The sequence below is a fragment of the Triturus cristatus genome, chromosome 5_1 (assembly GCF_964204655.1).
Source record: "Triturus cristatus chromosome 5_1, aTriCri1.1, whole genome shotgun sequence".
Classification (NCBI taxonomy): Eukaryota; Metazoa; Chordata; class Amphibia; order Caudata; family Salamandridae; genus Triturus; species Triturus cristatus.
In genome coordinates, this window is record NC_140587.1 from 958,884,214 (window position 1) to 958,911,907 (window position 27,694).

Below are 27,694 nucleotides of genomic sequence, written 5' to 3' on the forward strand. Positions count from 1 at the left end.
GTAAATAGTGATATTTGAGTGGAGGGCTTTGAATGTGGTAGAAAGCAAATGCTCAGTTTTTAGGTCTCGGGACCATCCGGTCGGCAGACCGGAAGTCCGGAGATTTAATGTCTTTGAGAAGAGGGGCTTGCACCCGCCCCTCTTCTCTCCTGTTCTCCATTGGCTGGCCTCTTAAATGCTGGCCAGCCACTGGAGAAGAGGTCCAGTCACTCCGATTATGCCCCGTCCTTTTCGGATCGGGGGGCGTGTTTTTTGCGAGAAGTCTCAGGGAGGAGACAACAGCAAAACACGCCCCCAAATCCGAAAAGGAGGCTCCCTTTCTCCGAGGCATTTTCGGCTGTGCCTTGGAGAAAGGCGGTGGTGTGCATTTTGCTCTGCCTTGGTTTTTGAAGGTCTCTGGAGCAATGGTGCACCGTTAGTAGGCTCAGACTCGGGCTCGGGTGTAGATGTGTTTTGTCTGGCGGGCAGCTTGTGTTGTAGGCTCGCACTTTTGGGGTTGACCTGGAGATGGGAACAGGACAGCTGGACTACTCTCGTTGGTTTCGAGGTACACAAACCTCTAGGGCGCGGATTGATCAGCATTTTCTGCGACAGGGCTGCCTCATTTCCCCACGTCCTGCAGCAGACCACTGCCAGAACCAGCTAACACACAGCTGCCAGTAACATTAAAGGAGTCAAGTACGTTGGTGAGCAGAAGCAGACCCGTCAGCCACAGGACAGACACACAAGACGTGATACTGGTCCAGAGGCACTCTACAACAGAGACCCGCTGCTGCAGCCGGCGCACTGCTTACGGCGTGGCTGGCTCTGGGCGACGGGAGAAACACGGGGGAAATACAGAGGTGCTGGTGGTGTCCCTGTTGGTTGTTCGTTGGCGGGGCTGTTCGCTGGGCGCGGTGCTGAGCCGGGTGGGCTCCGGAATGCGCAAGAAGATCTGAAGTCAAGCGGGCACCATTACTCGACCTCCAACGCTCCCTCGGATTTTGGAATGGACTCGGGAGGTTTCCCTCATCCCTTCGATGTGAGTTTTGATACCACCGTTCAGTTTAGGATAATTTGGGCCTTTTTTTTATTTATTGTTTTCGATCAAGGCTGCCATTTGTGACATAGCACAGTGCCCCTCCCCCAGCAGAGCTGTTTAGCCTTTCCGCTCCAACCTACATCCCTGTTGCTGTTACCAGGAGGTCCAGAGAGACTACATCGCCCAGCCTGCCTTGCCCGGACACGGTGTCATCCGAAAGCGCTAGGAGGCGCTATAAATCCGGCAGTGGGCTCCCGCAGCGCGGGTCCCGCTTCAATCTACATCCCTGCTGCTGTTACCGGGGGGTCCAGGGGGACTACATTGCCCAGCCTGCTTTGCCAGGCCACCGTGTCACCCGAAATCCAGCACGGGTCCCGCTTCAACCTACACCCCTACTGTTGTTGCTGTTACCGGGAGGTCCAGGGGGACTACATCGCCCAGCCTGCCTTGCCCGGCCACCATGACATCCATGTCATCCGAAAGCACCAGGAGGCGCTTTAAACTCGGCTGCGGGTCGTGCGCGGGCCCGTCTGCGCCTGTCTGAGACAGGGCAGGGCGACCCCTCTGTGACTCGCTTTTCATTTGCAGTTACGGACCACGACCCCAAATGTACTTTTTCTCCTTGCCATGGGCAACGGAACCATATCCTCAATCATTGTATATGTTAGTTTATGCATTCCTTTGGCTGGTGGTCAATGCTTTAAGTAGTCTTAACCCTATTGCGAGGCAAGTTCTGGTTTACAACTTACTGTCTTTGTCTTTGCCACTGCATTTTACTTAATTTCTTCCTTCTAACTATACAGTGTTGCCTGTCTCTAATTAACAATTCTGGAATAACCTAATGGGGAAGAGGAAAGCTCTGGATAGTGTGTGGGGGGGGGGTGCTTGTGAAGAAAGGCAAAAAAGCAAAAAAAACATCTAAACAATCGTTCTGTAAAACCCATGCTGTCATGGATTGCATTGTTAACCTCGTTGGTGATTGTGAGGAGATTTTACTTGCCCCATCCGGACCGTGCAGTTTTTCCAACGTGGCCAGTGCACCCCCCTTTCTTTAGCCACAATCTCCAAAAAAGCTACTCCGGCAATTTCTGATATGTTTAAAAAATCCTCTTCAAAGGGCCAACAAGCCTCTATTCACGAACATACTTTGCTTGAAGAGAGTAATAACTCCTCTCTGCCAAGCTCATACACTCCCTTAACATGCACCACTGAGTCTGACATTATATGTTCAAATAGATTTTTACCCCTACTGGAAATCCCCGAGGAACACAGAGTTTCAAGAGGCCAGAAGGTGAAAGTATCAGTTGTGATGATACAACTAATAGGGTTTTGTGTTCTTGTACAGCTATGTTTAGAAACCAGATAACTGATTTAAAGGCCCAGACTAAGCAACTTATGGAGGAAGTTAATGAACTAAAGGGTATGATCAACACACTCTCCATAGCACTAAAAACATGAGCTAGTAAAGATTATTCAGCCGTGGAAGCTCTGCCCCAGATTCAAGTTTGTAGAACATCTAACATCACCAAAGGAAAATCATGCAGTCCAATTATCAAAAACAAAGCCAACGGACAACTAGCAAAGTTCAACAAACAACCGACTTATGGCCCAAATATCATGCAGAATCCTGCCACCCTCGTAGAGCCAGTGAATAGATCCTACAGTTTGCCCAATGCACAAACTAGAAGAACAAGCATTTACAATGCAATGGTCTCGGCATTGGTAAAGTTAGAGCTATTGGCATTGCTCATGACATTATTTTTGTTTATGTTTTTGTTTTTAAAACATTTAAAGAAACGGCATTGTCATGAGCACTGCCAATAGCTCTAACTTTAACAATGCCGAGACCGTTGCATTGTAAATGCTTGTTTTAATAGGAAGCACACACTTGTTATTGTGGAATGTAATGTTTCAGGTTGTATTTGTGGCATTTGCTTTTAGTAATAAAAGCTGATCATAAGCTGCTATTGCCAGGTAGATGTATGGGTCTATAGTTATTCCTTACCATCGACAAGGAAAGAAACAGCGTACTGTCTTTTAAGATTACTTTTAGAGGGGTTAGAAAATCAAGAATTTGTAGGACTTGGTGAAGAGCAAAAAATCTGTGCTTTATTTAAGGCAGAACGGGATGTAACACATAGACAGGATGAGTTTCTGCTGAGAATCAAAGACAAGATTGCAGGAGGGTAGTCAGGAAACTGCAATGGAACAGAAGAGTAAAGAAGTTTTTGGAATGTCAGAGAGGATTTAAGTTTTTGTGAAAGCAAAATATACTACAGAGGTAAAACTGAGCTTGCAATTAGCTTTAGAAAAAGATCGCAGACTTGGCTCATGAAGGTCACCCAGGAAAACTGGTGACCAGTGCAAGGGTGAGGGAGGCTTAATGGTGGCTGTAGGAAAGTGCCCTTTTGACATGGTCACCCCCACTTTTTGCCTGGTATTTGTTGTGACTTCGACTGGAAGTGCACTGGGTTCCAGATCTCTTTCCCAACACTGTACAACTGTTTCCCAAATCGGAATATCTTTAGCACTCCTTGTTAGTCCCTAATACATGGTACCCCTGGTACTTAAGGAGAGCAGGCTAAAGAGGGTCCTTAAGGGCTGCAGTTCGGTTTTTGTCACCCTAAAGGACCCCTCACCAAACACATGCCGCCTGCCACTGTAAGCTTTGTGTCTTGGTGCAGACCAAAGTTATAACACGACATGGCAGACATCTCTGTGTGCCATGCCCACAGACACTGCATGCTGTATAGGTAAGTCACCCCTACAGTAGGCCTTAAACCCCTAAGGCAGGGTGCACTATATCATATCTGCATGATCTCTATATTTCTAGCAACGCAAGTTGACGCAAATCTGACTTGAAGGCTCTTGTTGCTTTGCGTCACCTTGCGTGAAGCAGAAGCAACACCAGCCCTTAGTAAATCAGGGCCTAGGAACCGTTCAGCAGTTTAACAGTAGCAATAACAACAAGCATTGGAAAAAGCAATAGGTTGGTTATTGACTGCCAACATTCTGGCTTTGTTATTGTTTGTTTTTCCATGGTTGTTGTAAACCTTTTTTATTGGGGAGATGTGGGCTAATTAGTTAGTCAGTGGCTGAAGTGGGCAAAGCCAGTGCTCCAAGCTTCATTCTGTACTGAGAGGAAAATATGAATGACACAAAAAAGACCAGGGGACGAAGAAGGCTTGCCCCTATTCGTACACATATTAAATAGATAATTTTAGTAAAATCAAAATGTATTGGCTAATGCCCGACCGAATAAAAAGACAACTGCTGTAGTTTTTCCATTGTCATTAAAAAGCGTCACATCTAGAACTCTCCTGGGTTGTTAGGGGTGCTCCTTGGTATCCTGGTTACATCAGAAGGTATTGGATTCTCAGATGTTTTCTTTCAAAACATGTTGTTTAATTTCCTAATAAATTCCAATGCCTTGCTTGTAGGGATTATTTATCTTTACACTCACAGCATGCACTGCTGTGAATCAAGTGATGCATTGTATTATATTGTATTGTAACTGCATTTATATAGCGCTTACTACCCCTGACGAGGCGTCGTAGCACTTTTTTGGCGAGTAGCACGCTACCCCGGAACCCATAAAGGATTAGTGGTGAATTAGTATAGTGAAACATGAAAGTAATTTGAGAGGTGCACATGTTAGTCTGTTATTTGGATTGAAAAGGATAGTGAAGGGATAGAAGAGGGAAGGATTTAGATATTTTTGGTTGTTTGTTTTGGAGGTCATAGCAGTAGGAGGAGGCTTGGGATGGATTAAAGGGATGTGGAGGGGGAAGAGTCAGAGGGAAGGGTTTAGAAAGGCTTGTTTTGGGGGATCGGAATAGTAGAAGAGGTATGAGATGATGCAAGGAGGGGTAGAGTAGGAAAGAGCCTAGAAAGGGTTATTTCGGGGATCATAGTAGTGGTTTGGGGTTTGGCATGAATGAGAGAGCGGAGGTAGAGGATATATCGATAGAGGTATAGGGTGAGAAATAGGGTAGTGCTTTGGAAAGTGTGGTAGAAAGAGGTTTGAGATGAGTCAGAGTTGAGGGAGAGGATATACAGACAACTGGAAGTCACATAAAATACACTCTATTATTAGAAGACACAAAGTTTAACAAATAAACAGCACAACTATGCTAATGGGCACGAGGAGGAAATTGCTTAGGATACCCGCCTGATATTATGCATAACTCCACTGAAATCACGAACTAGAACGCGCGTGTCAAAGAGGCCGCAAAATGAGACTAAGGGCCGGCCATGTTAGGCGTGGATGAACCCCGAAATTTGTGTGATGCGCAAGGCATGAAATGTGAATAACAGAATTCTGTGTGCTGCATAATATGATTCAACAATGACAGATGGCGGCATATTACAGTGTGGATAAACCTATCAATTTCCCCATAGGGCCGTGTATAATCTACAGGTATATGTTAATGCCGTTACTGCCACCTAGCTTTGACTACAGCTTGGAAGTCTTTAACGCTCACGTTTATACTGTACTTATGCTGTACCTGTTTCTTCGCTCTCTGGCTTTCTTTCATCAGGAGCTTCTAAAGGCTGCCTTTACAGAGTACTAGCTGTATCACAGGAGCAGAAAACATAGTTTCATTGGAAATTGTGGATCAACTGTCTTTTTGAAATGTTTGATGGAATTTTCCTGAGCTTAGAGTTACGATTTTATTGCACATAGATAGGCACGTAGCTAGTAGTCCATTCTCAAGTCCTATTGAATCATTCATTAAACAAATACTTATCCCCTTGTTTGATGTGTTTAACAGGTCAGGTCATTCATAGGTCTATGTGCAACGTTAGCAACACGTGTCTTGTTCAACAAGTCATATGGCTTTTTCATATGTATTAAAAGGTACTGGTGGTGTTAAGATGCCGTGTATGACCTATCATAGTTTGAAGGTTAGAATACCGAAGGCATCTCCACACTGATGTCTTTTTTTTTTTCTTTTCTTTTCTTTTTTTATTAATGTCTTTATTATCAAGTAGCACATATCAACGTACAGCATAATGCGTCTACAACTCCGATGCCAACTGCTCTCCCCCACACCATCACAAAAAGTCCCTTAGCTTATCCCACAACCCGGAGGTCGGGCATCGCTACACCCCAAGTTAGTGCAGACAGAATGCAGCCCCAGCATTGTGGCGGTGTGCCAAAGCTTAGATGTCCTCCCCCGCGGAGGAGTCACAGTGTTCCAGTATATTTTATTGAGTTAATCAAACACCCCAAACTCCCACCCCCCCAACTTCCCCAGCTGTAGGCATCCGATCAGACCCTCTCCAGTAGCGTACACCCCGATTCCTATCAAGGGGCTCGGTCGACTCTTCATACCTCCCCCTCTCCTGCCAGTCTCAGAGCACGCTTGCCCCCATCGTTCAAAGCCCCCCACACATCTTTACTAACCCCCTTCTGCCCACCAGCACCTGTTCCGGCCTCCCACGCCCACTGTTCCCCTCCTGTCGGTCCTCAAACGCCCCCTCGGTGGTTCCCTGACCCTTCGTCCCCCTGTTCCCGAACCGCTCCTGTCTCCGCCGCCCCCTCCGGAGCCACCTCCTGTCCCCTGAGGTGTTCGGTATACAACCCCCAGAAATTCTTCGGCCTACTGCGCGGCGGTAGCAGCTCACTGAACACCTCGGTTTGCGATCTCCACACTGATGTCTTCTTTAAGAGGTAGCTAACCATTTCTACAGCCGACAGAGTTTCTTTATCGAGCAATGAAAATTCGACAACTCCATGTTTCGTTTTTTGTATTGTTTTGTTTTTCTGAGTTTTCAGGTGTATGTTTTGCTACATCAAGCTTCTTGCTCTCGATGTTTGAGTTTTGGACTGCGGGGAATCCTCCCAACATTATTTGCTGTCTTTTACCACAATTTCCAACAACATTTGGAAATCTGCAGTTACAGGTTTAGGATCTCGCATGAGGGCAGATTTCAAAATTTTTATCAATTCACCAAGATTTTATATGGCTTGCCTGGAAACCTGTGACAGTCACAAGTTTCTGAGCATACTCCTGGAAATCGTCTGTGGATTCTGAAGTACATAGTATACAATTGTGAATGTGGAAATGCTTTCTCGTGTGTGCACTTTTATTTCTCTTCAGGGAAAATATTTCCACTAGACCACACTAAGTTTGCAGGTGTTCTATTCCCATTTCCGCCCTGCAACACGGTTTACTCCCCTCTTTGACAGTAGTAAATGTCCAGCTTTTCCCTGGATGAAAGCACAAAACTTTGTGAAGACCACGGTACTCATTTGTTGATATTTGCAACCTTTTAGGGCACACCTGCCATATGACGCCCACTCCAAGCTTGCCCCATGGTGTTCATTCATGTACACAGATATTATTGCGTGAGTAAATCTGTTTAGCAGCGTAAGCCCAACTTTTGGAAATGCGAGAATGGTTTTGCATATATACAAAAGGCTACTTGCGCATGTGAGTTAAGTTTACATGCATTCGCGGCTTTATGAATCAGGCCCTGTAATTTTTTACTTTGTGGCACATAATTTCTCACAAACCCTAAACAAGAGTTTTCATGTTAGAGCAGGCATATAACTTGTAATCACAAACCTTCCTGCTTTAAAGAAGGAAAAGAGTAGCATCTTGGCCTATGAGGTGTTCCCTGCTCGAGCATCAATGATAAGCTTGTTCGCGCGGACACTTCTTTGTGGTCACCACAGCATCTGTTGTTAGGATGTGATTATCAAGAGAAGGAAGCCTCGGTTGTTATGGGGGATGTCTGAGGAAAGGACCAATATTTACTTCAGTTATTGAATCCTGGATGTGTTGCATTTGATTGGCTTATCTGCCCCTTGCAGCCTGTCTAGAAGGCCAGCGTGCTCTTCTTCTAAGCGGGTATCCGCAAAGATTATGGTAAATGCAGCGACTGGGCTACATTAAGCATGTGAACCGAGCAGTTGCAAATGTGAGGAGGTGATAAATGCGAAGGCTGCTCACAATATTGATTTTTGCAAAAGGTCAGCGGGACGGCTCCTTTGTGTGCGGTGTCAGCGACAGGACGTGAGCAAATATGATGGTGACGGGTTCACCCAGCCATCCCGCCCTCCCGGAGAGATGACATGAGAACCTGCAGTAATGAGTGCATTAGTTATGGGAATACATAGAGGAGAACTGCTGTCTTGTCAAATTTGAAGCCTGACTACTGAGCATTGCATTTCATAGTCCTTCCTAAGCAGCCAGCTGCAGCCGCTTTAAGAAAATGTTCTCTGTCATGTGCCTGTTAAAGGAAATGAGGCGCATTTACGTCACTTGGCTCTGTCTGATAGATGATGCTCCCACCTTTTGGTGTTTATTTTGTGCTATCTCGCAAAGTCAGGCTTATCTTCTTTAAGCAAGGCTTGAGAAAACCTATATGAAAATTAAGAAATCAATAAAACTGCCGGGCAATTGAGGGCGGATGGATAATACCAGGACAAAATAATATATTAGAACATAATTGGCAGATAAGGAGTTGGTCAGAGATCTCATAGACCAATTAAGGCTTGAACTGAGTATTTTATTTCCCGTTACATTATTTCTTATGCAGACACTTAATGGAGCTATGAATGGGATCATCTCTAGATGTAATTGCTTCTTTGGTTACCACAACTGGAGGTGGGGATGTGGAAGTGTAAAGGTTAATTGGCCAATAAGATTTCAGAGTGTTTTTCTGAATGAGTCAACAGGAGAATGATGTTATGTCTTGCGTCATTCTTTTGATAGCTTGGATGCGTTGGGCTTGATGCATGAGATGGTTAGCTTGCAATATCTCAGGCAGAAGCAGAGTGGCAACACTTCTGGAAGTGAGTATATGTTTTTTGTAGGGATAAGAGGAGACAAGCTATACAAGAAAGAGAATGAAGGACTGAAATTGTTAATTATGTCCCCGGTTCTCACTACGTGGCAGGTCACTTCTGTTATGGAGTCGGTGAAGGATACCTAATTTGTAGGCCTCAGTTAAAAGTCCTTGTTGCATTTCCAACTGTTTGAGGCCTCTCAGATTGGTAGTCCAGCAGACCAGGCCATAAGCAGAATAGCTAACTTTGGGGTTGATCAGGCAGTTGTGCCTCTGTAATGGTTTTACTGCATTCTGTGTGTTCAAGAATCCTTAAGGTTTGCCTAAGCTGCAAGAAGTCATTTATTGACATCGCTGGTATGAGCAGTCATGCTGAGTTTATGGATCAAACTATATCCTTTTATCCATTTTGATGGCTTAAGTTACAGAAAATCATAAGGGAGAGCAGTGTGTGGCCGTGAGAGCAGGAGTTTCAAGCACGTGTTGAGTTAGACTTCATCCTTCTTCATTCTGGAATGATTCTGTCTGCGAAAAGTCATGCTTCAAATGAAGATAGAGACCACTCATGCTAGGTTAACACCCAAGTACAAACACAATATATACAAAAATATCTGGCATGGAAAAATGTTATCAAGTTAGGACATTGCCATTATCCTCAACAGCAGTAAGATCTACCATGTCTTGTTGCTTTATTTATATATATTTTCATTAATTTTCCATGGATGATGCAGGGCACACACATGCCAAACCACAGTTGCAGACAATATTTATTATGGAGACAGTCAACAAACCAGTTCAATTCGGTACAACTCCTGTCTCTCCTTCCCCCACCCACCATGCCAACATCCGACAGAGCCCAACACAATAATGAAGAAAAGCATACCTATAAGAGTGACTGTAGAGGCAAACAATGGCCAGCAATAGGTGGGCTCTAAGCCCACTGTAAACTGACAATAGGTCTGTTCACAAGCAAACAGCTTGCGGCGTCTGGTAGGTGATAACTGATAAAACCATGACTGTAAATGGTCTGACTGACTTTTCCATTGAAGTACACGGATGGTGTTACATATTCAAGGTGTGCTTTTAGCAGAACATCCAGCCGTGCTTTAAGAGCACTGATGGAATGCAACTCTTTAAGTGAGGCCTTACTATCTCTGAATATAAGCGTAGACTCACTCCTCGGGACAGGCATGCCTCTTCCCACTTGGGAGTTCATGTTAAGTATTCAAAGAGCCCCGCTTCTGGCACAAAACAAGAGTTTTGTGCCAGAATCAGGATTTTGAGTTTTGACGAATTTTTTGCAAATCTGAAATGTATCCCTCTCACATTTTGCCCAAAAAACCTTGTTAAATGTGAATGGAAATTTTTTTACAAAATAAGGCAAGATCTCTGCTATCAAGTCCACTCAATTTAGATTCTGAGGGTTGGCCCACAGCAGAAAAACTCGGATTTTGAAGGAGTATGGTACATGGTGAATACTGCACCTGTTGTTTCGGAGTTTTCTGAGTTCAGTATTACTGCACCAAAATCCAAGAAAATTGGTCAGTTGTATACAAATATTTTATTTGATAATGTTTATACGCTGTAGTACACAATGGTTAGACCTCCTAATCTGCCAGGTCCACATTGAACTACTCCTAAAATTTTAAATGAGGGCAACTATGTAGGTAAGAAAAAAGATTTAAAGACAGAGAAAAATTAATATAAAAGGAATTGCAAAGTATAGGTCTGAAATTCAGGTTCGTGAATGGGATCACTCACATAGTGGGCTACTATGCAGGCCAGCCCTAAACTGCAGTTTACAAATGCTGTTTCTGAAGCTGCTCAAAAAATCATTTGGATTTATGGGTTTTGTTTTTTAAAGAAGTTGGTGTTGGCTCAGCGGAAAGACATGAGGAAGCGCAAGCAGTTGATTACTGCAGTTTTGTTGCCATTGTAAATATTTCTGCTGATTGTGGTTAGATGGTGTCAACTTGATTTTGTTTATTTGTTTGTTTTCCACCTGTTTGCAGACTTGATTTCATCTATGACCTGTTTGAGCATGTTTCGAGCCGCAATAACCAAGACACGCTTAAAGGCGGGAGCAAGCACCGGAAGCTTACAGTCAGCCTCCAGTTTAAGGTTTGTACACGCCCACTATGTTTCACCTTCGATGTGTCTGCATGGAATGAACACAGTAAGAAACATGCATTCAATCTTCAGCCAAGCAGTACCATGTGTGACTTTCTGGTCCTACCACTAGATGGCCCTCTGGGAGTTAGCGGCAAATATGAAAAGCCTGTCAACGATTAACAGGCTGAGCGATTAATTTCAGAAACTGTTCAATTAATGGTAGTACTCCTCGGCATAATAAGCAATGGGTTTATGGAATGAGAGCGTGCTGGATGACTGTTGCTAATTTTGGACTTTTGTGCACATTCGCAGATGAATAAGGAGTTATTATTTGCCACAAAACACTAGTAATGACTCACTGAACAAGTGGGGGAAGCTACAATGTATGCGATTTAAAAAGTGCTCCAAAAAGTAAACATGTTTGCACAAGGCCTTCTTTCTAATTCTTGGTCTTTCTTATCTCAGGACTCGCTGCATTCCTTAATGGGCACACTGAGTTCTTCTAATCCGTTCTTTGTCCGCTGCATCAAACCGAATTCACAGAAGGTAAGTTACTTTTTCAGCAGACTGCTGTAGTTTTTTACAGTGAAACACAGAGTTACGTCAAGCTTTGCTTTTGGTTCTTTTTGTACAATCTAAGTTCAGCTTTGTAGTGCACCCTGGCCTAAAACCATGCTAGTGGTGTCCTATTTTAGCTGTTTCTGTTCACAGGCATGAAACTGGAAACTAACGAGGAGTCAAATGTATTTTTAACACATCCGTGAAAGTTGGTTGCTGCTATGCAAGACTTGGACATGAGGAAAGTGATAAGATCCATATTATATACCCAAAACGTTAGTCTTCAGCAGTTTCCAATAACTTTGAGATGCTTTAGCATACAAGACTACATTTTTACTTCTGTGTATTTTATGGGGTGTATTTAAAAAGTGAAAACATATCCCCAAAGGGATGAAAAAGCCTACACATAGAAACAGACTATGCAGCCAACACGTGAGGTTTCCGAGATGTTTACTTACATTTACAATGTGAACCGAGGATGATAAGGCTCTACAAACGCGTAAAAGATGAGAAACAGAGCAGCAAGGTCGGTTGAGCCAAGCGGGGGAAGTGATTCTATGTAGGAGGGTGGGTAAATAAAGGAACTTAGAAAACACTGAAATGCTTAGCTAAAGGAGTGTCTTTAATGAACTGTCCCCTTTTTAGTTTGAGCCTGGGCAGTGCATGCGCTGCTGCAAGGCATGCAGTATTGCAGTATGGACTTGAAGCTCCGCCCACTCTCTGCCCATATTTTTTAATTGGCTTGTGTCATCGTCCTTCGTAAGCGCTGGCTTCCGATTCGTTATGAGGCTTGCTAGTTCCTCCTTGGTACCGCCTTTTCTGCATTTTTTACCTCCCATAACGACCGGACCTTTTACTTGTCTTGTTACACAGTTTGCTTCATCTTGGCTGTGAGCACTATTTTGTTTAATGATTTGCCCCTATTCCACCCACTACGTCGCAGCACGCTGCCCGCATTTATTTTACTTATTAATGGCGGTCCGCTTTAACTGTAGCGGCAGCGTTTCTTTAGTTATTTATTTATTTTAGCTGCACGGGCCGCTTTAATTATAGCAGCTGCGCTTATTTATTTATTTATTTTGTTTGTACTAGTTAACAACAACAAAAATCTGTTCGTCAACACATGCTTTTTTGCGTCAAAGCGCCCCATGCCTCGGTTTCCCTTTAATGTCGGCCACACCCCTTTCTTTAGACGCAGCTTGTCTGAAGAAAGGGGCCTGGCCTCCATGAATGTGTAAACGCCGCAAGGGCTGTAAATGAACTACAGAGAGAAGGATGGAGTTTCAAGAACTGTTACTGGCTAGAACAGAGCACCTGACCTCCAGAATGTCAATCCCTGACCACACTGGACGGAATTCACGGTTGCACCGGAAGATCTGCATAGGGTCATGGACTGCTGCAGGTTCCCCGTGGCAAATGTCCAGAGTAGAAGAACATTCATTTCACAACATCTATATCGCTGTTATTCCCACAAACGAAGATAACATAGGAGGCCATCACTCCCCTAACCCCCATTCTCATTTTCTTGGGTGTGCACACACTACCCTCCAACTCAAAATAAGCAGGTATTTAAGAGAAGAAGAGAAAGCTTGGTCTCAAATGTGTATTATACATATATACAGGTGCCCCTCCATATGCATTCTCAGTTTCCCTCTGGAAAACTCTCTTACAGCTTGCTACAGATCTTTAACCACTGCCAATTATCCGGTCATCTTAGAGGTACCACCTGGCAGAGAAAATCAGTGGAGAATATTGTCCCCTTGAAAGAACCTTTGCAAGAGACGTAGATTCAAGAGTATAGTTTACAGACTATCAAAAGCACTGATGAACCATTTCAGATGGGGCGCAGTCAAAGCTAAGGAAAGTGGAAGAAAATTATAAGAACTTGCTTTTTATATAGTACTTTGTACCACACTACTGCAGTCTCTAATCCCTGTAATGTAAATAGCAGGTGTTAGTATTACCCTATTTAATGGTACTCTGTTTATTAATCTTGGAACTAATTATCTGCAGATACATGCATGCACCAGTCATGACCAATTAAGTTTGTTAGTCATTTTAGCCTCCTGATTAAGAGCTCAGTCGTTCTCCACTGTCCCATTTTTATTCATCAGGTCTCCAAGCACCAGGATACCCGCTGGGTGACAGTCGCGCTATATAAGCATTTCATACAATACAATACAATACAATTTTGTTAGCACCTAGGAAAATACTTGGAAGAACAGTGGAAGCTTACAGGACGTTGAGTTACTCACTCTTCTATAGCCGTAGGCAGTAAATATACAGAGTGATAGTCAAAGTGCTCCGCACGTGGCACTTAACTCCAGAGGTCTTTCTAGAATAGACAGGTACAAATGTAGCTTCATACAAAAGTGGTTACTTGGATTAAAATCCTAAGTGGCACAATCATTTCACTGGCACTGAGTGACTCACATGGATGCAAACATTCTTGCTTTGTATGCTAGGATTATTTGGCTACTTATAACGGGTCAGCCCAGGCTTCAGAGTACAATGATATCCTGATACCCCATATGAGGGATGGGTTAGTAGGTTTCTGCATCTCTACAGATTGCAGTAAGAATGAGATAGAATTTGAAAGATTTGTGTTTGCACAATCACCATACACATTTTCATTCTCAGGCATTATAGAGGCCCTACAAAACCAGAGTACCTCAAAGTGGAAAGTAAAAGCTGAAGCAGGTTGGCATAATTTGTCCTCCAGCCTTGCACGTATTAATTGTAGTTCATGAAAATGAAGTGTTCTTAATTTCTTACGATCATGTTCACCGATCATGTAGGAATGAACCACTAACGATCCTACTGATATTAGTGATTATATGGCAGGTTTTTCTGTTTTTATCGTCCTGATTTGTTCTCGATGTTTGTTGATTTCATATAATGGTGTTTTTCTTGTCTTTGCATTGCTGGATCCAGTAAGATTTATTTTTACCTTTTATTTACTTTGCTGCATCTGATCTTTGAGTTATATAATTTTTTTTATTTGTTTACCTCTACTTAAAACTGATATAATTTTAAATGCAGACATGGATTGTAAAAGGAGAAATTTAACTACTGTTATCTTGTGAAACAAATACTAACACAGTTCATCGAAAAGACAATGCAGAAAGTTAAAGCAAACAGAGTTCATTGTAAATCAGGGTTTAGCAGGACAGTGAGCAAATGGAACAAAACGGCTTGCGTCGAGGGGACTCCATGATCGCCATAGATTCAGAGCGAAAGATAGTCGAAAAAGACCACTCTCCTCATCACGGCAGCAGGTCCTGATTATTTACAGGACTTAGAAAACCTGCCTAATCGCCAGCTGTATTTCACAGTTCCACGTCTCTTGTTGCCTTTTGTCAGTTGTAGGATTTGTAGGATCTTTTTTCTTTGCCGAGGTAAATAATATGGGTATGAAACACGAACCTTGCAAAATGGCTCTTTTTTCATGTGCTGCTGATGATTGGCACTGTATAGACAATGGCTGGGAGTGGAGTATTTTTTAGTTTATTTTAGAAATATGTTTTTTGTGCGATATGCAAATTGTAATATGTGCTGGGTTGTAATCTTAAAGGTACTTTAAGCCCTTATTAACTAAGGGAATGCTTTAATACAGTAGTAAAGCATTGCAGTAAAAAAAAAAAGTTAACCGTTGCAAATATTTTTATTAATGGGTAGTACAGCCTTTCTTGACAGATTCTTTTTGTTAGCACTTGGGTGTAATTTCTAATATATTTGTGTCACATAAATGCAATGGTATGTATGTGCTTAGCAACTCTGGGTGTTAGAACATACCTATAAAGAATCATGTGGTACAGAAACGTTTGACACTAGTTTCAATGTTCAAACTACAAAGAGGGTCAAGGGGTCAATTTACAAGAAACTAAAAGGGAAGACAAGGGATTAGTGAAATTAAATATTTTGGCCATCTACATAGTACACAGCACAAGCAGAATTCTCTTGTTGCTTAAATGATAGGTATGAATTTTGCCCAAATCACTGGTTCGAATTTCTTTGCTTGTTCCTCCCTGTCTTTTCTCATCGTGCATTTAAAATAAGAATAGTTATAACAGGAAACAAAAAAATGTATAATCCATGGTAGCATTTAGCAAGAGTTCACAAGTTTACATCCCAGTTCTGTCTTTAAAAAGATTCAACTTCTGCAGTCTAACCGTGTGGTATGCAGCGCCTGTTGCGAAACATTACAAATCAGGAAGCAAAAATTAGCTCGATAGAGACAGTTATTCCTGCATTCCAGATAATCACATTTTTCTCAGCTGACACGTTTTGATTGCTGCTTGGTTGATATTGCTGCATCAATATACGTGTCTCTTTGTGGCAACTAAGGGTCTGATTTAGTTTGGCGGGCAGGATACTTTGTCTCACACACAATGGAGTACCCTGCCTGCCAAGCGTCAGTCAGCCTGCCTCATTTCGAGAAGGATAGACCTTAATTATTGAGTGAGCGGAGCCCCTGTTGGCTCTGTTGACAGAATTCTTCCACTGGCAGCCGAATGGAGTAGGGGACAGTGGGACATTGGAGGAAGAGTTTTAGATTGTCTTCGCTAATAAGGGTGGATGGTGCAATGCCCTTTTATCTTATTCATCACCACCAGGAAAAACCTGGCAGTGAGGAACAGCATGAAAAAAACAATAATGATATCTCCTCTACCCCACCCCCAATACTGTTGGGTGAAAACTGACAGGGTCTGGGGGTAATTCGTTTTTTTGTTTCTCTGAATCAATCTCCAGCTTTGGGAGTTGGTTTCTTACAAACAAATGTCAACAGTATGGTGGACTGTCACCAAAACCAACAGAGGCTGTCTACCAAACTTTTAGTACATTGAAAAGAACTACTGTGATGGTGGTTGCCTTCAGTGCACAGAGATGATTGCTGGGCTGGCAGTTATCTCTAAATCTGGTGGGTGGAGTACCATTAAGATGGTGGAGGTAATGTCCACCCTCATCCTGATGGACATTACTCTATCTGCCAAACTCTAAAATAGGCCCTAACTCTTTTTGTGCCAAGTGAGATTAAACATTTTTTACAGTGATGCCTCTGCACAACTTAAAAACAGAATAACCCAGCTCCTTGTTCATATTAAACAAATTTGCTATGGTACGTTTAGGTGTGCTCTTCATCTTCCAGCAAACTCGTACAAGATTAACTGCAAATTAGTAGATACACAATTTTTCTCCATACTTGGTTTTCCCTTAAGAGTGAAGTAAGTTTCTGTTTTGGGGGGAAAATGTTTCCAGTAAAATGTCTGACAAGCTGTAAAAGTTGCGTGTTCTCCAGAGTGCTCCAGTAAAAAGAAAATAGTGAATTTCTATTCATACAATTCAAAGGCATTTCCGCTAGCATAAATATACATAGTACCCATCTACATGTGGGAAAATGTATTGTCTTACGTAATTGCACTTTGATACATTTTTTTCTTCACAGGGAAAATATTTTAAACCCTTTCATTACACCCCAATCAATTTTAGGGTTGTTCCCATCACATTAGCATGCCGGAAATAGATAACTTCTGCTGTTGACAGGGCTGACTGTTTCCAGGATGTAAATAGATCATGGAAAAGTTTGTGAATACCAACAAACAAGTACATTTGTGCATGTTACCAAACGTCCCTGGGAATTCTCACCCTTCAACATCCATTCCTTATCCCTGGGAAACAATTTAGTCGCAAAAACATGTGTTAAGTTATCTTTTTGCATGTTTTAAGGGTTTATGTTGGTGCAGTGCATGACAGTACTGCCGATTTGGCTGTGCTTTGCACCCAATATGACTTTGGAGATGTGTTGTACTCATAATAGTGAGAGGGTTGAGTGTAGCATGTAACCACTTGTATGTGACATTGGAACGATGATGTGTGGTGTTGCTGTTGGGTATAGCGTATTTTCAGATACCTGAAGAAGCCCAGATATTGTATACTGGAGGGGCATTGGATGCATGTGGCGAGGCTTGTCTACACTGTATGATTTGTGGTGAGTATTGGGTTGGGTAGGGTGTGCATTCAGAAATTACTATTGTTCAGTCCATAGCTGTTGTATATGCATGTGTGATGCTAGGCTTTGCCTCCTGACAGTGCTTAATTTGGGGAAACCAATAAGTGCGAGGGTCCAACGTTTTTTTCAGAAGCGTGCCGCTGCAGTTGCCTAATATTCGTGTTTCCAAAAACCAAGGTTGGTTATTCTAAAGTCCATCTCATGCCTCTTTCACCCATCACCATGCACTCCCTACCACTTTATGTCACTCTTGCAGGTTCTCTTGTATCCCAGCTTTCTCACTTTGTTACTGTTTTTCCATTTGTATCTTCCTTTCCTGCTTTTCTCTTTTCCTGAGTTGAAGTCTAATGACGAAAAACAGGTTCTGTTTCCCAAAAATGCTTGCTAGTGGGCTTCTCTTGCAACCACCGGCTCAAATCCGGGTCTGGTGGCTTAGTGGACTAATGTGTTCACTGTAGGGGTCTGTGTTTGACTTCATGGTTACAGGTTCAAATCTTGTCTGGTCCGCCCAGCCTTTCTTCCTTCTGAGGTCGATAAAATGAGTACCATTGAGTTGGGTAACAATAAACATCTGTTATTGAGTGCCAACATACCCATGGGTGAATATGCGCTTTACAAATACACATGATATGTTATGTCAAATTAAGCCCTGGCTTCTGGTGAAGGCCTCCACTCAACTTCACTATGGCCCTAGTTTTCTGTTACCTTCACTAAGCTCTTGAGAATAAATTACTCAAACCTATTGTTATACAGTGTCTCTGATGTCCAGGTCCACGTTTGTCACAGCTTGCCGTTAGTGGCAGGCCAGATCTTCTTGACCTGTGTGTCTCAAGAATAGTGAGGCAATCTTCGAATCAAGTATGCATTATATAACACTTCATACTACATTTCAACGTGTCCAAGCAACGTATCTGGTGGGTAACAAACTACAATGCGGGATAGTGGTGGTGTATTTGTGGAAAGGATTTGGTGTAGTGCATGAATAACCAGAGTGCTACTTGTTTTCTTCTTTGGGCTGCAGTGCTTGATCGTGGGATGGAAGGAAGATGAGTGAGTGCCTGGGCGCACTCAGAATCTACTAGCTAGCTGCTATAAGTTAAAGCTCCATTTTTATTTTAGTGTGATTTATGGTGACTCCCAGCTCATGTGCTGGATAGAGCAAATAAGACATCCACTTTATAAATCTTGATGGTCTAGAGAGGAAAGAGAAGATAGAGATCCATGAGGAAGCAGTGCTTAATTTGTGAATGAATGAGTGCCGGTGCCCAAAGCTCTGCTCAGTAGCCGGTTGCCAATGCAATTAAACATGAGCGCACCAAATACCAAGGCTGGTAGTCTTAAATCCACTACCAAACACTCCTGGCCCTTATCTCACTATACCAGGTTCCTGCTTTCTCCTTTTGTGATGGTTTTGCAATCTTTCCCTTCTTTCGTCTTTCTGATCTGTATGTTTCCCCCTCGTTCTTGGTAAACATCTGATGCGGGAAAGAAGTAAGGGTCCCCAAAAATAAGTGCTGGTGCCGTCCACCAGCAACCACTGGTTCGAATTAAGCACTTCGTGGAAGGACTGCATTACAGTCATCCCTAATACAAGTCATTATACGTTTCATACTGCCCCTTGACCATGTTTCTCTGCTCTAGTGTCTCTATGCACCAGTGTTTCCTTTCCCCAATGTCCTCAAGGGCTGAGTGAACCTTTCCATTATAATCCAAGACTCAGGGGCTCAAACTATCAAACAGGATCCAGGAAATTGGAGAACTATCAGTACCGAGCAGGGGTTTGCACTGAATGCAAAAAGTCAAAGCCATGGAGCTCAAAATGCGTGCAAATTAATGAGGAGTAATCACCACACAAAACAAAGGGAATCTCCATTTTAATGTCAGTTGGTTCTAACATGCGCTTGCTATTTCCTGCGCCCTGGGTGATAGAATCTACAGTGGCCCCCCTGAAGTAGAAGGTATTAGTCTTACACCACTAAAACAATATGATTTCCTTTATTGATGGTGGAGCGGACACTGCAGCTATGCATGCATTGATTTTTTCTTCAGAGCTCTGATTCACATAGACTGCTTTGCTGGAGGAGCCTCACCATCAGTTCAAGACACAAGGCGCACACAAATTCTGACAGATGTTGTCTTGTATCCTTCCAATTCAGAAAATCTAGTAAGGTTTTATAACTCCTCCCCTTTTGGCAGGGATCTGTCTTATTTAGTTCTTCTTGAGTCATCTAATTTATAGTTGAGGCCAGAATTAAACTTGAGTCAAGTCCACACCACTTAACAAAGAAGACCGTAGTACAATTAAGTACCTCGCAGTGTGACCTGTGTTAATCAATCAAGGCCTTGTACGCCAGAGCCTGTTCGCACTTTGCGCATGTATAAGGGTAAAATGCAAAAAGTGCATCTAAGTACTTCTCATGAGAAGTTAAATCTGACAGTTGCACCAAGGTACCTTTAACCTATGTATGATAAAATGACTACCTGCATGGATTCCACTCTTCTGGAAAACAGCTTGTGGTATTCAAAATAGTGTTAAAATGGTAGTCCTCCTGGCAACCGAACCAAGAGCCCAGGCCAATTTTTATATCCCTGGTGATTCCTATTTTATCAAAAGCCATTTGCTGCATCTTGAATCCCTACCTTGCACGTTCTCTTTATCCAAGCTGATTATTCAAGTAAATAACCAGTACCTCCTGGTCTGGTTTGTACACCCAATTACGGTTCCTGGTCCTCCCAGAGAAAAAAACACAGTTTTCTCGAAGGGAAACCTAACGAAACTTCCCTACCTTAATTTCTTTAACTTTCTGGCAAATGGTGAGTGAAGGAGCCCTCTTAATATTGGGCAACACGAGTCCAGAAATACTTCTAAAACATCATGGTTGTTTATAACTTTGGGGCTCTTCAGGTATGAGAATCTCCGGACTCACGGCTCATTCTTAAGTACACAACCTGGATTTGGTGAGGTGAGTGTCTGGAGGCAAAAAGCAGATGAGAATTACACTCATATGCATTGTATTGGGGTTAAGAAACTATGAATATCACAGTCACTTGCATTATATTTGCACTGTATGCAATGTAGCCTTAGTATAACGCTTTTATATCCATGGGCGGAGTCCATAACTGCTTCCTTGTAGGTGAATCGGAGACTATTCTGTTTGCTTTGCATGGTAGTGGATTTTAGAGTGGTGTATGTGGGAAGTATTTTGATAGATGTGTGAGGATGAAGATGAGCTTCAATCGTATTGGAGCAAACGTATGGCTAAGCCCAAACATGAGGTGTACCAAAGAGATGTAAAAGAGATAAGATCACATTTCAATCTACCTACCCCTTGCTGCATTTGGATAAGTATACCTCATATTTACTCTAGCTACTTTTGCAGAAGAAAACTCTCTACTACATCCATCACAATCAGGTTTCAGGGCTGGTTTCTCTACAGAAACCGCCCTGCTTGGAGTCACTGAACACATCCGAAAGCTACTGGATCAAGGTCAGACGGTCGCGCTCGTGCTATTAGACCGGAGCGCGGCGTTCGACACCATCTCCCACGAAACACTTATCAAAGAATTGCACAAAAATGGTGTACGAGGAAAGGCACTGGAGTGGATCCGGTCCTTCCTGAAAAACCGAACCTTTCAGATCACATCTTCACGAGCCGTTTCGGATATCCTGCCTGCACCCCATGGAGTGCCCCAAGGGTCTATTCTTAGCCCTCTGTTCTTCAATTTATATCTCAAACCCCTGGCCAACCTTGTTGAACAATCGGGTCTCACTCTTATGAACTATGCCGACGACTCCCAAATTATTTTTTCCCTATCCGAATCCTGTCCTCACTCCCCTTCTTTACTCAAAGATGGACTCCTAAACATCCTGAACTGGATGACAAAAAACCAGTTAAAACTAAACGGCGATAAGACGGAGATACTGGTCCTGGGAAAAGATCAAGATCTGTGGAATCCCGTACACTGGCCTGACCAGATGGGCGCCTTTCCTACTCCGGTGACCCATACTCGAAATTTGGGCTTCATTTTTGACAATTCCCTATCCATGAACCAACAGGCCAGTAAATTAACTGGCCTATGCCTCACCATAGTGAAATGGTTGAGAAAGATCCTCTGGATGCTGCCTCTGTCCACGCAAAAGACCGTAGTCAATGCCCTCATTACATCAAGGCTTGACTACGGCAACATTCTGTATCTGGGCGCAAACAAATCTGTTGTCGGCCGACTGCTGGTGGTGCAAAACGCAGCAGTTCGTCTACTATGCAATATTCCCAAAAACTCTGGAGTCTCGAACCATCGTCGGGAACTCCATTGGTTAAGGATCGAAAACAGAATCCGCTTTAAAGCCCTGAACTATATGTTCAGAATTAAAGCAGGCACAGCACCTAAATACATTCAAACCCTCGCCTACCTCTACACTCCCAAGTGCAACCTTCGGTCACAGAAGGCAGCCTTTTTCTGCGTACCAAGATTCAAACGGGCGAGAGCAGGTGGCAGATCCTTCGCCCATCTGGGACCTTCCCTCTGGAACACACTCCCTCCCTTCATCCGAAAGGAAGAAAACTACATCAGGTTCAGAAAGTCTGTTAAGACTTGGCTATTTGAACAATAATACTCAATAGCCACTACCCCTCTTTTTCCTGTCCTCAAACTAGCTGTGTCTAGGCGCCGGGAAACCCTTTTTGGGTAGCTGTTGCGCCCTATAAATTGAAAAAATAAATAAATAAAAATTGTGTGCTTGGTTTATTGAGCATGGGTTTGTAATTAGGTCAGATGTGTTTTTGAAGGTGTAAATCAGCATACCATTTGCATGTGAATTAAAAAGGTGTTTTGTTTCACATTGGGGGAGGCATTGTTAATTTCTCAGTCTTTCACCCGTACATTATTTTATCTTCTATTGCTATGGTTATCTACCCATCTCAGGGACACCGCAAAATAATTGCATGATGATCATAGCAGATTTCTAGTACAAAGGAAAAGTAGAGGCCAGAGTAACAAGTGAGAACACATGAGAGCATTAACAGACAATAAAATGGAAGAGATGCAAGACTTCTATGAAGAAACCAAAGTAAAACGGGCTGTCTCAAATAAGAACATAAATACCAAACACCACATGGAAAACGATACTCAATCTTTCTGCATTTATTTACATGAATGCTGTCACTTCTTCTTAGAAAAGAAAATGCGACTTTATATCGGAGTCACAGCGCATTCTGTTACTGACCACTTTATTTCATGGAGCATGCAGTGGGACAGGAAGGCAGTGGAACCACCACTGACCTAGATGGTGATGTTTTCTATGGGGCGAATTGAATGGTTGCCTTTAAACCTGAGTCATCGAGAGCACGATTCACAAAGCCTAAATAAAAAGAGCTGTGCGTGTGCACTTACAGGGTTGCTCCTAAATTTGGGCAATGTATTTGGCTTTTATGGAATTCACAAATAATCTGAGAAGCACTCTTGGAAATGTGCCGTATTCATGAATTTCCCAGAGTGCTTATGTGTGCACATTTTACTGGTGCAGAATTTCGACCTGGTGGAAAATATGGCATGGCTAAATCTTGCAGAAGGTGTGTTTGCCTTTTTCTCCCTTTCTTCTCCGCGGTGGAAAACTGTTTTCCCAATGTAGAAACCTTTTTTCACAGATCACAAGAAATATGACAGGGTACCTCTCTGTTGCAAACACAGGAAGCAGAGTAGTGTGTTTTTTGAGGGGGGGGGGGGGGGGGGGCGACCAGTAAATGGCATGAGTTTGGTGCTTAACCTCTTCAGTGCCCATGACGAGATGGTCTCGTCATGGAGCACGGTTGCGCTGTGCCCATGACGAGACTATCTCGTCATGAACCCCGGGCGGGGCGGGGAAAGGGCGTGGCACTGAAGGGGTTAAGAATGCAGAAAATGCATCACAGTAGTGTATTTTGCTATCCATAAATTCATTTTGCTGGGTTGTAAAATTCCTTGTATTCTTTTTCTGTGAATCAGACTGTGGACTGGGCCTCGCAAATTGCTGCTTTTTGGGCATGTTGTAGAAAAAAATACATGTTTATCAATGAGATCAGCAGACAAGTATGTTTATCACAACCAGCCTTCTATGTCTTGTGACCAGACTTTTTTTTATTTTCCTAGGCATGGATTGCTATTTTCACATGCTTCGTTCTTCGTGCCAAAAATGCCTAAAGTATCTAAATTCTGGGAAATGGAGCTGTATTTCTTTGGGAAGCCTTAAACTTAATGTTACTAGTTAAAGCTCTGTTTCTAAATTGGAGACGCATGCTGGTTTTCCAAGATTTGCCATATTTTTATGTCCCCAACAGTATCCATTTGCAGAGCATTCTTGCTGTCTGTCATTTGTATATTCAAAACCGAATCACACTCCAGTCTGGGATAGAAATATTTGGAAAGTCATACCCTGGACTAACACAAGGCACTCCAATGCTACATTAATGGCAACTTGTTCGCCACAAAAGTGCCAATACAAAATTACTGCAATGATTATTTATTTTGTGACTCTGTTGTGCCTTATGGTACCAGTGCACCACATAGGGTAGCGACCTGGCCAGTATGACCTTGTCATGGCTGGTTGTACAAATTGTGAAAGTCTGCAAAAGCCGGTACTTTACCACAGTGAAATGTAAGCTTAAAATAGCAAATAGACTAACACAATACTTCAAATGTGCCTTACGAGTTACCTAAGCTCTTCCTAAATTAGTATTAAAATAAAAACGGCAGAATAGAAGAATAGATTTTTTCCTCACATTCGTACTTAAGTGCAAGATCTTGACCCTTTCAGAATCTCAATTGGTGAACAAATGACCTAAATTTTGCGCTCAGAAAGGTGGCAGTTTCTAACTGTGAAGAAACTTTGAAGACATGGGAGAAAGAGTACGGCGACTATGAGGAAATGCGTGTATATTTTTAGCTCTCGGCCTGGCGAAAACAGCGCATGCGCTGCTCTGCCATGCAGAGGTCTTTTGGAATCGATACGATTCCAGCGTGCATGCGGGGAGACAAACGAGATAGAAGATGTGCATGCGGGGATTGGATGCTTTACTGGCGGCGTGGTACACTGGGGACTTTTTTTTCGCCGCCAGTAAAGGCAGTCCCCGCGTGCACATCTTCTGTCCGTCCCATGACGGGCCGTGCTTGTTAACAAAGGTTAACCAACTGCGTAAAGCAGCGCAGCTTCTAACATTGTTTCAGAAATAGTGTCGCTCTGGTCTTTGAAACACCTGCATTCATTTCGGCGAGGGGGCTGTATTCACTTGTATTCATTTACACCCTGGTTACATTTTATGTGAAGTTGAACTGCTGTGGCCATGTTGTGTTATATTTTATTTACATGCCTCCCTTGCTTATGAAACGTATGCCTACGTGTCACAGACCACACATGGCGTTCTAGTTTCGACCCCGCGTTTATTCACAATTTTTTTTAAATTGTTCAAACAATAACCTCGGATAGTGATGCATCGAATGAAAATAACCAGGTTTGTCAAATACTCGTTAATAATGATTTCTTCTAAATAAATCATTTAGCAGGTGGCGGGGGAGGGTCGTGAATGGCAAAGTAACCATTTCCCCATTTCCGTGCGTGCATAAACCACACTATGGAAAAATTATATTGTTACACACATTTTATTAAAAACATCCTTCTGCCCACCAATTCCTATTTTATTAGAAAGAACACGATTCTGTGTCCTTGTCTTATTTGTTTCACGAAGGTTGTTTATTAATGAAGGATGTTATATGGCAAGTTAGTATTTTGCAGCTTTCCTTTTTGCCCCTTGCAGCTCGTGTTTCACTGCCACACATTCATTAATTATAGGGCTTGCGGACAGGAGGAAGTCATACGTTATTAAACAGTAGGGTGCACAGATGTCTTAAAGTACCGGAATATAGACTTTGCTTCAAAAATCAATGCATTCATGGCACTTTTAAATTGCAAATAGAAATGAAGGTATTGACATGGGTCGGTTGGGCTGCTTACATAGGAATACCTTCGATCACGGGGATGAAGACATCTTTCCGATTTATTTTCAGTTTATTTGCTTCTGATGTAAAAGAATATAGCAAACGCATCCAAGGAGAAAGCAATTACTTAAGAAAAGCGTGTCCTCTTACCAGTGTTCGTGAAAGCAAAGTAGGCGTTTGCCAAAGTCAAACTCACTCTCTACTACTCACTCTCTACTACTCTCTACTCTCTACTACTCACTCTACTACTCACTCTACTCACTCTGTACTCACTCTCTACTACTCTCTACTACTCACTCTCTACCACTCTCTACTCACTCTCTACTACTTTCTATTCTCTACTACTCACTCTCTAAAACACTCTACTACTCACTCTCTACTACTCTCTACTACTCTACTCACTCTCTACTACTCTCTACTACTCACTCTCTACAACTCACTCTCTACTACTCTCTACTACTCACTCTGTACTACTCTACTCTCTACTACTCACTCTCTAGTACTCTACTCTCTACTACTCACTCTTGTGAGAAAGTGCCATCTTTCTTTCATGGTATGCCCCCACTTTTTGCTGAATTGCTGATGTACTTTGACTGAGTGTGCCCTGGGCTCCTGCCAATCAGGTACCCAGGGCCAATGTTCCTTCCCTAAAACTGTGTTGAAACCTAAACCCAATTGGCAGGATGGGCAGGGGAAGCTTCAAAGGCATGCCACCTTTGTGAGCTTCTCCAGGCCACCTGCTGTACTCCGCAACTGGCCCGTACCGGTTCTGACCCCCACTCTGGCGGGAAGACTGGCCGGAAACCCCAAAGAAGGAAAGGGGTGTGCCAGCCTCTGCCAACCCCACCCCTCAGGTGGGGGAGGCGAGGTGAAGCACATATCTGGGCTCTCGCTATCTTGAAGATGGGAAGCCCAGCCCAATCAGGACTAGGCTACTGCCCCCCTCCCACAGGAGAGTGGCAGGATAGGGGGTGTACCCACCCAGACCTTTACCTACCTGTAACGCCCCTAAATTTAGTATTTTGGGGCACCCTGAACCTTCCTTCCTCAGATCCAGATTCCGAAACAGCAAAGAAGATCAAGAAACAAGAAGACCTGCCGTGCAGCTGCTAACAAGAGGAAGACACCAACTGCTTTGGCCCCAGCCCTACCGGCTTGTCGACCCTCGAACCTGCTCCTGCCAAATCCCGGCATCTACCGTGACCAGCAACATCACAAACCCCGGAGGACCTGGCTAACTTGTGACTCTAAGCATCTGGGACTCCCACGAGCAGTGGTACTGCTCAAAGCAAGTAACTGACCCCTGGCATCAGCCAGGAACCGCGAACCCTGCACACTCTGCACCAGCCTGGCCTGTGCTGGAATGGACAAAGACCACGAGGATGTCCCCCCGGTGACTGTGACCCCGAATCCAGCACCCAAGGACCCACCTTGACGCTCCTGACGACGCCTGCAGCCTCAGAACCAGGGACCCCTCCAACCGCGACCAGCAGAGGGTAAGATTTCCCGACACCAAGAGGCCCCCACGGCGCCCTGTGGCCCCCTGTGCCCAACTCCTGGTTTTGCAGCGTGAATCTTTCTGGATTCACTATGCTGTGCATTATTCCGCGATCTTGTGGTTGGGTCCGGATTCGTAGTCTTTTCTTTGTTTTTTTTTTTTTTTTTTTTTGTAGCCCAGGTGGGCGTCGACATCCACCATTTGGTGCACCTCCCGTGACGTCGTCGTGCTTCCTGCGGAAGTCCCACCTTTGGGGCGCCATCTTCAGATTCTTTTTTCCGCCGTTGGGTCTGGATCGTCATCGGGAAGCTCCAGAAGTTCACTCGGAGGAAGAAGGAAGAAAAGCGAGTTTCATCGATAGAATCAAGAGAAGACATCAGGAAAGAACAGATTTCGACAGGAACGCGAAGAAAGAAGACCAGCGAGCCTTTTTCTTCGACAACCTTGGAGAATGCACGCTCAGAGACCCTGAGCGAAATGGACAAGACGCCATTCAAGTTCTGCCCAAACTGCCACCACAAGTTCGCGCAGAAAGACCTGCATCCGGTCTGCAACCTCTTCCTACCGGTGGATCATCAGAGTATCGACTGCAACGCCTGCTCAGTCTTCGCGCCGAAGACACTCAGGGTGAGAGAGAGGCAGAGGAGAGCCAACGCCAACATGGAGGGCCAAGGAAAACCCCCGACACTCTACGCGCTGGGCCTCGACACGGACGACGAGGACAACG

General features: G+C 43.5%; 1 protein-coding gene across 2 annotated transcripts in view; it reads left to right on the top strand.

Moving 5' to 3' along the window:
- The window catches only part of MYO10 (myosin X), a 481,006-nt gene that overhangs the window by 265,928 nt on the left and 187,384 nt on the right, over window positions 1–27,694 (top strand). For both annotated transcript variants that reach the window (XM_085606080.1, XM_085606081.1), the window contains 2 exons: window positions 10,834–10,942; window positions 11,399–11,479. In XM_085606080.1, the coding sequence (XP_085462206.1) occupies window positions 10,834–10,942; window positions 11,399–11,479 (190 nt within the window). The remainder of the gene's footprint in view (window positions 1–10,833; window positions 10,943–11,398; window positions 11,480–27,694) is intronic.